Raw genomic sequence first — 13,297 nt, 5'->3', positions numbered from 1 at the left:
AGCGAGCCAACGCTAGCGATTTTTGTCCCGACTTTTATGACGAGAGAGGGGACAACTCACCGGCCCACAAAGCCCTGGCAGGCTTTCTTTGTCTTTGGGCACTCGAATGTGTAAGCACTGGAGCTCATTCGAAATGGGTAAACTAGGGCCTGGGGGAGAAAAAAAAAATGCGCAAGCAAACAATTGAGACGGCTCCCCAAAATGCATCCCTCATGAACCCTATGTACGGGAGAAAAAAAAAATGTGCAAGCAAACAATTGAGACGGCTCCCCAATATGCATCCCTCAAGAACGCTATGTACGGGAGAAAAAAAAATGTGCAGCAAACAATTGAGATGGCTCCCCAATATGCATCCCTCATGAACCCTATGTACGGGAGAAAAAAAAATGTGCAAGCAAACAATTGAGACGGCTCCCCAATATGCATCCCTCATGAACCCTATGTACAGGAGAAAAAAAATGTGCAAGCAAACAATTGAGACGGCTCCCCAATATGCATCCCTCATGAACCCTATGTACGGGAGAAAAAAAAATGCGCAAGCAAACAATTGAGACGGCTCCCCAATATGCATCCCTCATGAACCCTATGTACAGGAGAAAAAAAAATGTGCAAGCAAACAATTGAGACGGCTCCCCAATATGCATCCCTCATGAACCCTATGTACGGGAGAAAAAAAAATGTGCAAGCAAACAATTGAGACGGCTCCCCAATATGCATCCCTCATGAACCCTATGTACAGGAGAAAAAAAAATGTGCAAGCAAACAATTGAGACGGCTCCCCAATATGCATCCCTCATGAACCCTATGTACGGGAGAAAAAAAAATGCGCAAGCAAACAATTGAGACGGCTCCCCAATATGCATCCCTCATGAACCCTATGTACAGGAGAAAAAAAAATGTGCAAGCAAACAATTGAGACGGCTCCCCAATATGCATCCCTCATGAACCCTATGCGGACCTCCAGTTTTGATATGTTCCACAGGGCATAAGATTGTATGCATGAGATAGTATCCCCCAATTGTTACTGTCAATGGCTCAAAACTAACTTGCACAGCAAAAGAGTGCTCCAATTCTGACCCAATAAAGGCTTTGGGGCATGCATAATGTCTTTCTCATTAACTAAGGCAAGCTTCTCATGCAATAAAAAAAATTTAATTTCTATAGCAGAGGCTTAAGGTAGTATTGCAAGTAAGAGATCTCACGTGCAGGACTGATTTTCCCAGGCAAGGTATTTTAACTGCAACCTTATATAGCACATTTTATTTACCAGTGCACCCGGAAGAAGAAAAATGCAAATATGGTGGTACCACATGGTCCAAAGAAAACAATGCAGGAACAAATGGCCCGCTTTCGTCAACTTGCAACAATAGCACAGCGGAAAAACATTTTGCGAGTACAACTTCAGTGAATTTCCTTACAATTACAAGACTATCTAAAATTGTGTACATTAAGAGGCAGCTTCTCGGCAGCTCATTGCCAACAGTCAATGCTTGCACAAGCATAGTTCCAAACTTACATTAGGGTACTGACGAGCCACGCTGTCGACTATGTTGAAGAGGAATGGTCCCACTTGTTTGTCGAGCAGTGCGAGAATTTGGTTGATCCAGCGAAGGAACATCCAGCACGGCACCTTCGAGCACTGGAAGAAAAACGGATATAGTCAGGCTTTTACCATACCCATGGACACCAACTGAAGCATAACCATTGCTTTAGCACAGCAAAACAGACATTAGCAAAACGCACTGCTGAGCCAAACAGCCTTAGGATATGTGACATTAGTAAGAGAAAGCATTAGTAAGGACAAGCATGTTTAATGTCCTAGCAGCGTTTGCAATCCTCAGAAGGATGAGCCAGACAAAGCTCGTATATAAAACAAATGTAAAGCACACTGTTCACCTGGTCAACATGCCGGCAGATGGAGGCAAATGGCAATCAAAGGCAATAAAATGAAGCCGCATCCTACCTTCCACACTCGTTCTGGTTCGGTTTCATGAGGTTTAAAGTCTTAAAGCAACATCAGGCTACGAAGAACGTCGTAGTAGATAGCTCCAGCTACCTTTTACCACCCGGGGTTACTTAACACGCAACTAAAATTGCATAGTACACGGGCCTCTAGCAAATCGCCTCCATCAAAATGCGACCACCATGTCTTAGCATCATAGTCGCTAAGACACTGGCGGCTCCCTTCCGTACTCGTGTGCGGCACGACTGACTAGCAGCAAACCAAAAGGGTTCTGTAGTTAAAAATTCTGGTGCGACGCACACTCCAGAGCTTCAACCGTGCTCAAGAGATTACCAAAGTTTACTCACACACTGCTTACTGCGCATCGGGGTAAACACCGCGCAATTAGAACTTTCGTTAGCGAAGCCGATTTGCATACGAATTAACTACTTTTCATTTTTTTTCTGACACATGGAGCTCCATGCATCCAGTAAGTAAGGGGTGCCAGCACGGGGCAACTTACTACCCACGGCTGGGCCGAAGCAAGCATACACCCCGCAAATAGCTTGGCTTTACGTATAGGTCAACCTCTCAATTTTGCGCCGTTGTTTTTGTAAAAGCAAGGTCGACTTATACGCGGTACGATATGGCATAGTATTAGATTCATGCTGTTAATCGTGCCTTTGATATTTTCCAGAAAGCAGTTTTCTGATGGCAAAATAAGGATGTTATTTTTTCACACAAAGCCATCTCCTAAGAGCAAGAAATAGGCCAAAATAACTGAGCAGGAATTTCATGGCAGAGAGAGCATGAATTTGTAAACATGATTGTATATTGCCACTTGCCTGCTCAACGAAGGCGTCCCCACAGGAAGGATAAGTCTGAAGAAGTTGCAGCAGTCGCGGAAACATGTCCTGCGCCTGGTCATGACCCAGTCTCATAGCGGTGAGCACGGCATCCACCAGGAGCTGCGGATACTTGTCACGTCGACTCAAGCTGGCCTCACCTGAGGTGTGCAATGTTTGTATTGAAAGATGAGGTCAGCTCATGATTGTCATCTCATTGGCAGTGCCAGTTAGATTAATGGTTTTAATGGTCTGGCTTTGGCTGGCTTTCTTCTGAATTGCAGCGAATTCCAATTGGCTTATTTTCTAGCTCCACAAATCAAAGCTCATGTTTCAGTAAGCAATTTTGACCGTGATTCTGGGTTCCAATACCGGATCAGGAGCAACTTGCTCTCCAGTGGGTCACGTTACGTAGCCTTGCACAGTCCCAAAGTTGACTTGTGTTTCAATCGTTGATCTAGATTTCCCAACACCAAGGAAGATCTTGTCCTTCTTTGTGGATTCAGAGTGATGCTCCAGATCGTTGATCGAAATATGCCAAATGCGAAAGAAGGCAGCAAAGTGTATAATTCAGCTGAGCAGACTTCACTTGCCGTTACTGCAAAGTTCTTTTCTTCAACGAGAACTTACGGAAAATTATAGAACTGACGCCACAGTTTAGGTAGCTTGATTTGTGCGCATTGTAACAGAAGAGGAGACAGTAACCTCACTGCATATTTAACACATCCTAAAAAGAACTGACAGCATGGTGTCATAGATGCTGGTCAAAGTTATGTGCAGCTTAGTTTGAAATAGCACACAAACTGAGCGACCACGCAGCTCAACAAAATGGCTTGCTTCCTCTTTACACCCTGCTTACAGGACATCCACATTCGCATCAAACTGCATCCATCGCAGTGCACATAACAGAGACAAAAACATACCACTGTTCTCCATCTGCAGGATTCCACTGCAGAAAACGGCTAAGCTCAGGTGTGCATCAGCTCTCAGTTCCACTGGTGCCTCATCTATGGCAATTGCAACCAGGTGTTGGTGCAGTGCTTCATCACAGACTGACTGCGCTGTCTGGAACAATAAAAAATTATGTTCAGAAGAACCTACAGAGGTCCCCAGCACCTTGCAGTGGCACCTTGTTTTGCCACCAACCACATAATCTCAGGCAAAACTTTGCTAAACTAGCAGCGCATACAATTTTGTTGTTTGTGTAGTTAAACCTGGATTTAATGAAGTTGGTAAAATGGGCAGTTTACTTCGTAATACTGAAATTTTGCTACATCAAAATTCGTCTCTGTATTGTGTTCTTGCTTCTAGGTTACAGATAAGCCTATCTATTGCCATTTTGTATACATTAAGTTATTGATATGTCCAACTATTTCACGATTCTCTTCCAGTTCGATATATCTGGGATCGACTGTATATACAGGGAAAGCCTTAAAGGCAGCAGTGAGTAAAGAAAACAGAAGCTAACAAATTAGTAACCAGTAGATTATGCATGTGACAACCAACTAAAGTTGTAAAAAATGTGAACTATAAAGCGTATCAGTGTACAATGCATAGCACACTAGTGGCTAGGAACAGAAAAAAACAAGCAAGCAATTCAAAGCCATAAAAACTAACACAGCAACAAAAAAGAGATTTCGTGTCACAAGCAAAAATCTCAGAAATGCTGTTTCATTTCAATTCCAAGAGATTTCAAGAAGCCACAGCTAACTCTCTGCTCATGATTCTTGAGCTCTAACATAAAAAGAGGGCTAGCTATACAAAGTGAATGGGGAAACAGCAAAGGTATGCGGCTGTTGCCACCTAACCTCTCAAAAGGGAAAGAAGTCTGGGACTGTTTTGAATGACCAGCCAACAGGCCAGGTTCAATGTTCAATGCCCAATTCTGGACAACAGAGAACCCCAAGAAAGGGGGGGGGGGGAGAAGGTACAGAGAAAGTGTGTAGAGAAAGTGCAAGAAATAACAGTGACTCACAATGGGTTGTCTGTGGTTGGAAAGCTTCAGCGATGCCTTCTGGTCCAAGGTCATCTTTGCACCAGCCCTCAGGATTGATGAGAGACCAGACATGACCCGCCCTTTTAGCATCTTGTATTTCACACTGTGCACATGGTCAACTGCAGAATTTCCAGCAGCCGCATCTAAAAGGAGGAGGTGCAAAACAGCAATGCCAACCAGTTGTGACACTATTTTTTTTTTTTTTGAGACTGCGTCGGGTAATACGTTGTCCCATAAACCGTCCATTCAGTCCTGTTTGCACCTACACTATTGCTAGCTGAAAAATAATAGGATGATTTGCTGTACTCTTAAATGGCAAGACAGCATGCAAAGCTAAACACTACATGTTACCAGTTCTGTAACGTATGACAGCAAAGAAAATCCAGTGGCACCAAGAACAGGCTGTGGAGTTCTGGAAGTCGCTGCCAATGGCACACACAGTTTTATTCAGTGGCAGTTGAGCAACAAAAGATAAAGCTTAAAACAAATTTAAAAAACAAACACCTACAAACAAATAAAGAACAAAAAGAGAAAAAAAAGAAAACAAACAAGTCCATATCTGGATATCCACCATAACGTATTAAATGAATGCCCTGGAATAATGAAGCCATTTGTGACTTTGCTTGTTAAAATATAAACATTTGCTAATACCGTATTTGCACGATTATAAGTCAACCTATTTTTCGAAACATGAAAATCCGAAGTGGGGGGTCGACTTAAAATCGAAACCAAAGAAGACTTAAAATCAAAGGCATGCTACAGTGTGGTTGCATTTTTGTTGCGTGGCTCCGTCGCATTGCTCTTGGTGCTGGCCTTGAGCAGCTGCTATGTCAATGCGCAGAACCGGCATCCCCACCTCACGCGCGGCGGCCGATGGTGGCTGTTGATAAGCAGCAAACCGGCACCAGCCCACTCCGCATACGTGGTCGCAGATTGCAGCTGCTGATAAGCGGCGGTGGCCCGATAGCACATTCATGTTCTACTCTTAATAGGCGTCGTCCAAGTTTTTTTTTTTTTTACTTTGAACCGCGCACTCTGCGCTCAAGGAAGTATCGATAGTTTATGGAAGGGCCGCTGTTCCAATCGCAGCGGCGCCGGGGAGTGTCTGTAGCCGACGGAAGAGCCGACGCCGCTCACACGTAGTTTCTCTTTGGCTCTGACGCATTTGACAACTGCAGTTGACAACAAATGTAGTACTTCGTCATTCATTTGTGCTCCGGGTCCGGTAAGCGACCAGCGCCCGCTCATGACTACATTCAAGATAGCTGTCATTCTGCACGCCGAAGAAACGAACTGCGCGCCGGACCGCAGGTTTGACGTTCGCAATGGGTGGTACAGGTGTGGCACCTGCAGCGAGGCAAAATTTTTTAGCTGTTCCACGCGATGTCGTGGTGAAGCTGTTATTGAGGTGTGGGATTTCGCTGTACGACGATGTTAGAACGATGAGCTGTGGGACCACAGCAGAGATCCCGACGGCAGCGCTAGTGAGGACGATGGTGCAAGTGTGGACGAGTAGTCCAGTCACTACTACATTTTCGTTTTGGAATGCGCCCACGGGTGCGCCCGCGCGTAGCAGCCGAATGCGGCTGGCGATAACCGGTGGCCGCAGGATAGTGCTATCGCATTCTATTATTAAAGACCAAGCGTAAATGACCTTCAAGTTTTTTTGTTTTTTTTTCAGAAATGTGATGTGAGGGGGTTGACTTACAACCGTGTAAATATGGTATTTTATTCACACTAATACCACTCCCCCTCCCCAATTTTCATATATTTTCAAATTTTCTGGAGAAAAAAAAAGCATGCTTTTATGCAAGTAAATACAGTAATACTCTTCAGCTTCAACACATTAAAACCTCTCACTTGGCAACTCAATCATCATTACTCGGACTCTAGCAAAACTCGCAGAAAAAAAACCAGTTAATGAAAGTGCTAAATGAAAGGGCCGCCAGTGATGACTAAAACTGCTGGAACAGTTGCCTCCAAAGACTTACCGACTTTCTCAAGCATGCGAATGTGAGAAGCAAGCTGCTTGGGCAGGGGTTCATTCTCACAGGCCTTCTGAAGCATGTTGCAGTATGTTTCAACGTAACGCCAGTCTGCCCAGTCACGGAGCTGCTCACTGAGTCTCAGCTGTGAAACAGTGAGATCAAATGCATCACAAAGTGCAAATTTTATTTACAGTTTGGACCACTACATAGCGGAACAATGTTCATGTATTTCTCCACGAACTTACCCTTAGAAAAAGCATCACCAATAAATTATGGCTTCCTCTCATCTATGACATTTTCCCGTCAGGTAAGAATAAGCGCTGGATGAAATTTCCGCTAAGCGCAACCAAGCTTTCGCAAAAGTACTCTTTAATGCCCGTGCTGTTTCCAGTGCTTACAGTGCTTATAGTGCTTACAGTGAAAATGTGCGAAACTGAGCATCAATTTAAAAATTTTTTCTGATGGAGGCAACAATTTGCAATTTCCTTGGCACACACCCTTCCATTTGAAATGTTTTTCCGTTATACAGCCAACTACTGCTATTTCAACCTTCCAACGGATGTCACAAACTCTGTTTGATTAATATGCGATATGATTCCCCTGAAATTTACTTCTACTAGCAAGCACATACATTCTTTTTTTGGAGGGGAAGAGGAGTACTTCATACCTCAGCCTTCAGATAATTCAGACATTTCGATCCCTCGAAGCCCAAATAAATCAGAATTTACTTTGTATCTTGTTATTTTTAGTTGTCAGTCATGTATCAATTGATGGATTAACTTTGTCACCCATTTTGCATGGCCACAGTACAGGTTGCACACTGTTAAGCTGTCTAATCGAGCAGTATACATTTCTGTGCTTGCCATGTTTTTTCCGTACGGTGTCCAGTCAGTCTAGGTCTGTTTTTTCTTGTTACAAAGATCATACCATTAAAAAAAAAATTACGGACAGAAACAGTCTATTTGTCTCTTTCTGAAATATTTTTCCATACTGAACTGATATTCTATTCAATATTTGAAAGCATTTTTTCTTCATACTCATTTTTGAAAATTTCAGTATTCGCATACAGCTACCTTTCGATAAACTTGAATACTGTAGCAGCAGAGAAACAAGGTTTCCAGAAATGGCCTAAAAAAATTTTTTTTTGCAAGTCGTTTTTCTTGATAGTAAGATTATAGACGGAACGAGCTCCGAGAACAAAGCAGAACAATCAACAATCAAAACTCTGAAACTGTCTGAACTATCGAAGTTTGAATTCACATGAATAAAATGCTACGACATTCTTCTAACCTTATAAAAAAGGTTAAGCTTTCAAATGTACTGTAAGTACTAACAGCGACAAAGAAAGCTTGCAGCTAGCCATGAACTTGCTAGGAAAGCGGGCAGAGTGGGTGAGGGAACAAACGCGGGTTAATGACACCCTAGTCGCAATCAAGAGGAAGAAATGGGCTTGGGCAGGGCATGTAGTGTGAAAGCAAGATAACTGATGGTCGTTAAGGGTAACGGACTGGATTTCAACAGAAGGCAAGTAAGTGTAGCAGGGGGCAGCAAAAAGTTAGATGGGCGGTTAAGATTAAGAACTTTGCAAGGATAAGGTGCAAGGTTAATTGGAGAGATATGGGAGATTTTTGTCCCACAGTGGGCATAGTCAGGCAGATGATGATGATGATGAAGACACCACAGAAATGATGAATGAATTCGGGGCCCAAAATGCAATATCAAAGCTTGCTGCACCTGTTCAATTTCGACGACAGACCTCAGTGCCATGGGAACATTATCCTGCTGAAGCATGGCACTGGCAAAAGCATTCAGGATAAGTGCCTTCTCCTCGGGCACAGGGCGCCCAAGGGACCTGATGAGAAAGCACCTGAGCAGCAAGCACAGAGAAGAACAGAGAACTCAATAAGAAACTCAACAGAAACTCAACAAAATCTCAGCACCCGCTCTAGAGCTAGAAGACAACCTACCTGCCCTGACTGCATTAGTAGCCTTCTTTTTTTTTAAATTTTCTGCCAGTGTTACTTAACAACAACTTTCGTTATGGAAGCCATAAACTGCGTGACTTAACAACTTCTTGGGTAAAGAAGCCTAAACTGTGCGACGTGAACACTGTAATTTTTATACAGGTTCCTAAAAAGCTCCCTTTCACAGTTATACCTACACGGTGAAGGAAATGCATATCTAATACGCCTGTGGAATGTGCTACACCAGCATTTGCTCTGGCTCTTTACTGATTATTAGGGATGTTCAAAGCAAGGACAAATGATGAAACTGGCAATGTGTTACTGCTTAAATTTAAGAACTGGCATCAGCCAAGAAGAACCAAAACAAGCAGATGACGATACTGCGCGAGGAGAGTTGGGAATGTACATGAAAATCTACCGAGGCAGTTTTATCACGAATATTGTGGAGCTACAATGGGCCAGGTGAGACTTGTATGAAGGTGCGACTCTTTCTGTGAAATTTTTCATGATGGGAACAGTTTACAGGGTGTGGTGACTATTACAATAGTGCCACTTGCAGACAATGAAGTATGGTACTTTGCATTGTATATACAACCCTCTAACAATACAATTAGGCCTGTGCGGATATTCAATATTTTCAAATATTTGGTTGAACAAGAAAGTATTCAGATTCGATCGCAATGTTTGGTATTCGAACTCTCGAAGTATTCGGCACGAGTGAATAGCTGAAACAACGCGAAGATACTCAAGTGGTTTTAATTCAGCACACCTGCTCCGAGGTGGCATTGTGGCATGCGGTGCGTATGCTCAGCAAGTGTTTACGAAGTAGTCTTTTAAAGGCAGCAGTTGCAGAACGACGCAATCGCAACTAAGACTAGCAGTCGGGGTTCTCATAGACAGGTCTCACACCCCACAAATACATTGGCTCTGCATGTATTTCTACTCCCCCGATTTCCAATGGCCATTTTTGAAGGACGTCGGCACAGTTTTAATGAGTGTGACAAAGCTTCAATGCAATCTCCCTTTTTTTTACATGTAACAGCACTACGTGTTTGAAAAATACACGTTTTTGAAAATGCCTGTTGCACCGTTCAATCTTTTATGAATGCCAGAAGCATTTGAAACATTTGCTTAGAAATCATTCGAAGAAAATGACTTCGCTTCGAATTCGTTTCGAACCAAAAAAAAAAAAAAACACTATTCGCACATGCCTAAGAATAACTTAGCTAAGGCATTCAAGTATAAAAGAAGTCGCCCAGTGATTTTCACTTCACTGAAGACAGCTAGCTTCCTCTGACAAATCAATTATGCTTACAGGGACGCTGCATTTCCTGGCTAAACTGAGTGCCTTTTCCATAAAAGAAATAAGCGTTTAATTACCACGTTCAGTAGGACTGTGGGCACATTATAAATGAGAAAATACAAATGACATAGGACTTCAACCTTTCAGCACATATTTAAGAACTATGCAACAAACACTAATTAGCCTTGTCAGTTGTGTACTGTTTCGCTTAAAAAAAGAATTACCACTACGACGTTTATTCCACTCAGACACCTTTTTAATTCTTACTTGTTACATCTGTGCTGTGTTACAACAAAATGTCTCACCCACAGACCAGTTTCATGAGTGTTCCTTTATCATATCATATGTGCCAAAATATGGCCACTCCCGTGACCGAAATTTCCTTTCGTTTTTTTTTTTGTAAATGAAAAAAAAAAAAAACAAAGAAAGATGGTCCGCTCTTAGTATAATGACAGCCACATTACTAAAATTTCTACGTATTTTTATAGCAGTAGCCTCATCCACGGTGCTTCTGGAGTTGACACGGCTTTGACCAAGGAGTCGCCTATACCAAACCTAACTGTGGTCACTCACCGGTTAGTAATGACCTCATTCCAGAGGAGGACAGAGTCTGCATTGCTAGGCAACCGTGAGCGCCAGCTTGACAATAGATGATCAGCCTCAGGGCCTGGGTAAAGATGTCCGGGACGTGAATTTAAAAAAAAAAAGGCGACAGGAATTAAAAAGAAAGAACAGAGGTTTCATCAAGAAGGATGCATCAAGAAGTAACAGGAATATCTGGTGCCAACCCAGGCTTGTGTGAACATTCGAAAATTTAGAATATTTGGAGTGAATATTAAAACACCCATAACCAGATGCTATTTGAATGTTTGGTGTTTGATGTCACAAATCATTCATCATGAGCAAATGATAATTGTGGAATGCTTGGTTTTCATAGTTTTAATATCAATATTTTATGATTTTATTACTTTTATGCATTGCCAAGCAGGTCAAAATTATTTTCGTGTATTTTAGGTACCTCGTTCAAAATTTTTAGGATTTGTTTTAAATACTCTGGTGCTCTCTTTATAAATGTAATAGCATTGCAGGTACAACAACACAAATGAGTCTTGTTAATTCAAGCTCACATAATTTGAACTCTCGGCTCAGCCGAACTGATGCACGGGTCCTGTCAAGATTAAATAAATTATATAAAGCCTCCCCTAATTACAATTCCGCAAAATTCAAACAAACTTTTGGTACTGTTCCGACTACTTTCTTTGCAAAGGCATCTAATAATAACCTGCAGATTCGTTACCTGAGCACAAGGCAATTCAAGAGCAATTTCCATGGAACACGAAAGGTCGGAGGCACATGCTCTAAAGACAAAACTCACAGGATGGAATTGAGTCAATGACGCAAACGTATAAGCATTACCTGTGGCGAAAAACCACACAATTTTTCAGAGAAGTGTTCAGTTTGACAGTTTTTGTTCAGATATAAACTCATCCGTCAAAGCATATTGAATTCTTCTAAGAGAGTCAGAGGACATGACCAGTATGAGAAAAGTGGCACTGTGCACCATGGCACCTTTTCGCGGTGCCCTCTGTGTGCAGCGACACAAACTACTCTTAGTGCTGCGGCACTGTTTCACAGCGCCCTCTTTGTGCAGTGGTGTGAAATAGGACCTGCGGATGTCGACAACGACTTTTCACAACCTGGGTAAGAGCTAAGGAGAGCTTATGCTCATAAACATGATGAACACTCACGTCTGCTGTGCTTCAAGTACAGGCTGAGGTCAGTCAGTGGTAGCAGGCACTCAAGCTTGCCTTCGATCAATGACGGTGTCAGGACGCTCAGGCTGCTCCAATCCTGCAAGCGTAAGAGCAGAGCCTGTTGCATCACAAAAAAGTGAATTCAGTTACTAAATTCTATAAGAGCTCACACTGTAGACAGCAGCTTTGGATTAGATTTACTTTGAGCATGATTATGGTGACCAAAAGAAACTTTGCAGCACCATTAAAGCTTTTTGACCGGCTGTGACAAATGTAGTAGTGAGATCAAGCTCCAACCTCCAGGAACTGTTCTGTGAGGCACTTGATGTAGTATTCGGCTCGGCAGGTGTCCTTCTGTGACAGGCTCAGTAGCACAAGCTCCTGACAACACACTTCCTGCAAGAAAGACGCAAATAATAAAGAAGTGCATTACGAAGATGAAGAAATGCATTTTATAATGTGATAACTATTAGTGCTACCAAAAGGTGCCTCAGAGGAGCTTGCCAAGAGACAACTACACAGTTTACATTTTTCAACTCGGACAAGTGAAGAAAGAGCAAGGTACTACCAGTTACTGTTGGCATCATGATCGAAAAGTGAGCACTACTAAGAATTTCGGGATACAGTGGCCGCAGCTGGCAAAGGACGCGGCTATTCGGAGACACATGGGATAGGCCTTTGTCCTGCAGTAGGCGTAGTCAGGATGATGGTGATGATGATGATGATAACTGAGCATTTTGATACAAATGCTGCCCTCGTACAGAAGGGCACTGCCATTTTGCCCTATTTCAAGTATTGCCAAAGCAGTATGCCTTGCACAAGCTTTGCTGCCTCCACATCTTGCGTTCAGGGAGCTCAAGTCAATGCCGTTGGGAACATGAACCAATGACACTAAATCTTGTTCATGCCTGTGACTTTGAAGTACTGTTATGCATTCTTTCACTGAAAAAGACTCTCGATCCTCTCGCATTTCGATTCAGTCAGTTTGACTGTATTATCGCCGTAAATCTATCCGTATTCCACTTTTTGCAATTCCTTTCAATTTGAGTTTCACATAGATCATCTACATCTCACGTCCATAGCCTCACCAACATCCACTAGGCTCATATACTGAAATGTCAAATGAGTAGCACTGAAATTTCAATGCAAACAAAGAGGCAGTGGCTTGCCTCGAGAAATCGTTTCCTCCTTGAATCGTCCATCCAGCGACGGATGACAGCTGGGAAGCCTTGCTGATCGCCATCTTCATTCAGAATCCTCTTGATGCGAGCTTTCACATACAGTGGCAGGTAGTGTTCCTGTTTATGCAAAATGGTCACAGCATATCATGTGTTGTGTAAAAAAAAAAACGGACTACAGAAAAATTCACAGGGACACCTAATTACCTTATGTGTTGGCAATACGATAGCATCAGAGGCTGATGATGTCTTTACCCGAAGTGACGTCAAGTCCACTCTGGTGGCATCAGTTACAATGAAGTGCAAAAAACACTAAAGCATACTCAA

At 42.7% G+C, this 13,297-nt stretch overlaps 1 protein-coding gene across 1 annotated transcript in view; it reads right to left on the bottom strand.

Annotated features, from left to right (window-relative positions):
• LOC144101252 (DNA-dependent protein kinase catalytic subunit-like) overlaps positions 1–13,297 on the bottom strand; it is a 137,015-nt gene that overhangs the window by 24,809 nt on the left and 98,909 nt on the right. The window contains exons 69-79 of the mRNA XM_077634339.1: positions 12,962–13,090; positions 12,090–12,188; positions 11,787–11,889; positions 10,612–10,705; positions 8,506–8,638; positions 6,775–6,913; positions 4,763–4,926; positions 3,711–3,852; positions 2,788–2,948; positions 1,517–1,639; positions 61–149 (exon numbers count right to left, since the gene is read on the bottom strand). Of these exons, the coding sequence (XP_077490465.1) occupies positions 61–149; positions 1,517–1,639; positions 2,788–2,948; positions 3,711–3,852; positions 4,763–4,926; positions 6,775–6,913; positions 8,506–8,638; positions 10,612–10,705; positions 11,787–11,889; positions 12,090–12,188; positions 12,962–13,090 (1,376 nt within the window). The remainder of the gene's footprint in view (positions 1–60; positions 150–1,516; positions 1,640–2,787; positions 2,949–3,710; positions 3,853–4,762; positions 4,927–6,774; positions 6,914–8,505; positions 8,639–10,611; positions 10,706–11,786; positions 11,890–12,089; positions 12,189–12,961; positions 13,091–13,297) is intronic.

This window comes from Amblyomma americanum, chromosome 8 (genome assembly GCF_052857255.1).
Source record: "Amblyomma americanum isolate KBUSLIRL-KWMA chromosome 8, ASM5285725v1, whole genome shotgun sequence".
NCBI classification, from domain to species: Eukaryota; Metazoa; Arthropoda; class Arachnida; order Ixodida; family Ixodidae; genus Amblyomma; species Amblyomma americanum.
Note: the sequence above shows the minus strand (reverse complement) of the source record. Positions and strands in the feature narration are given on the sequence as shown.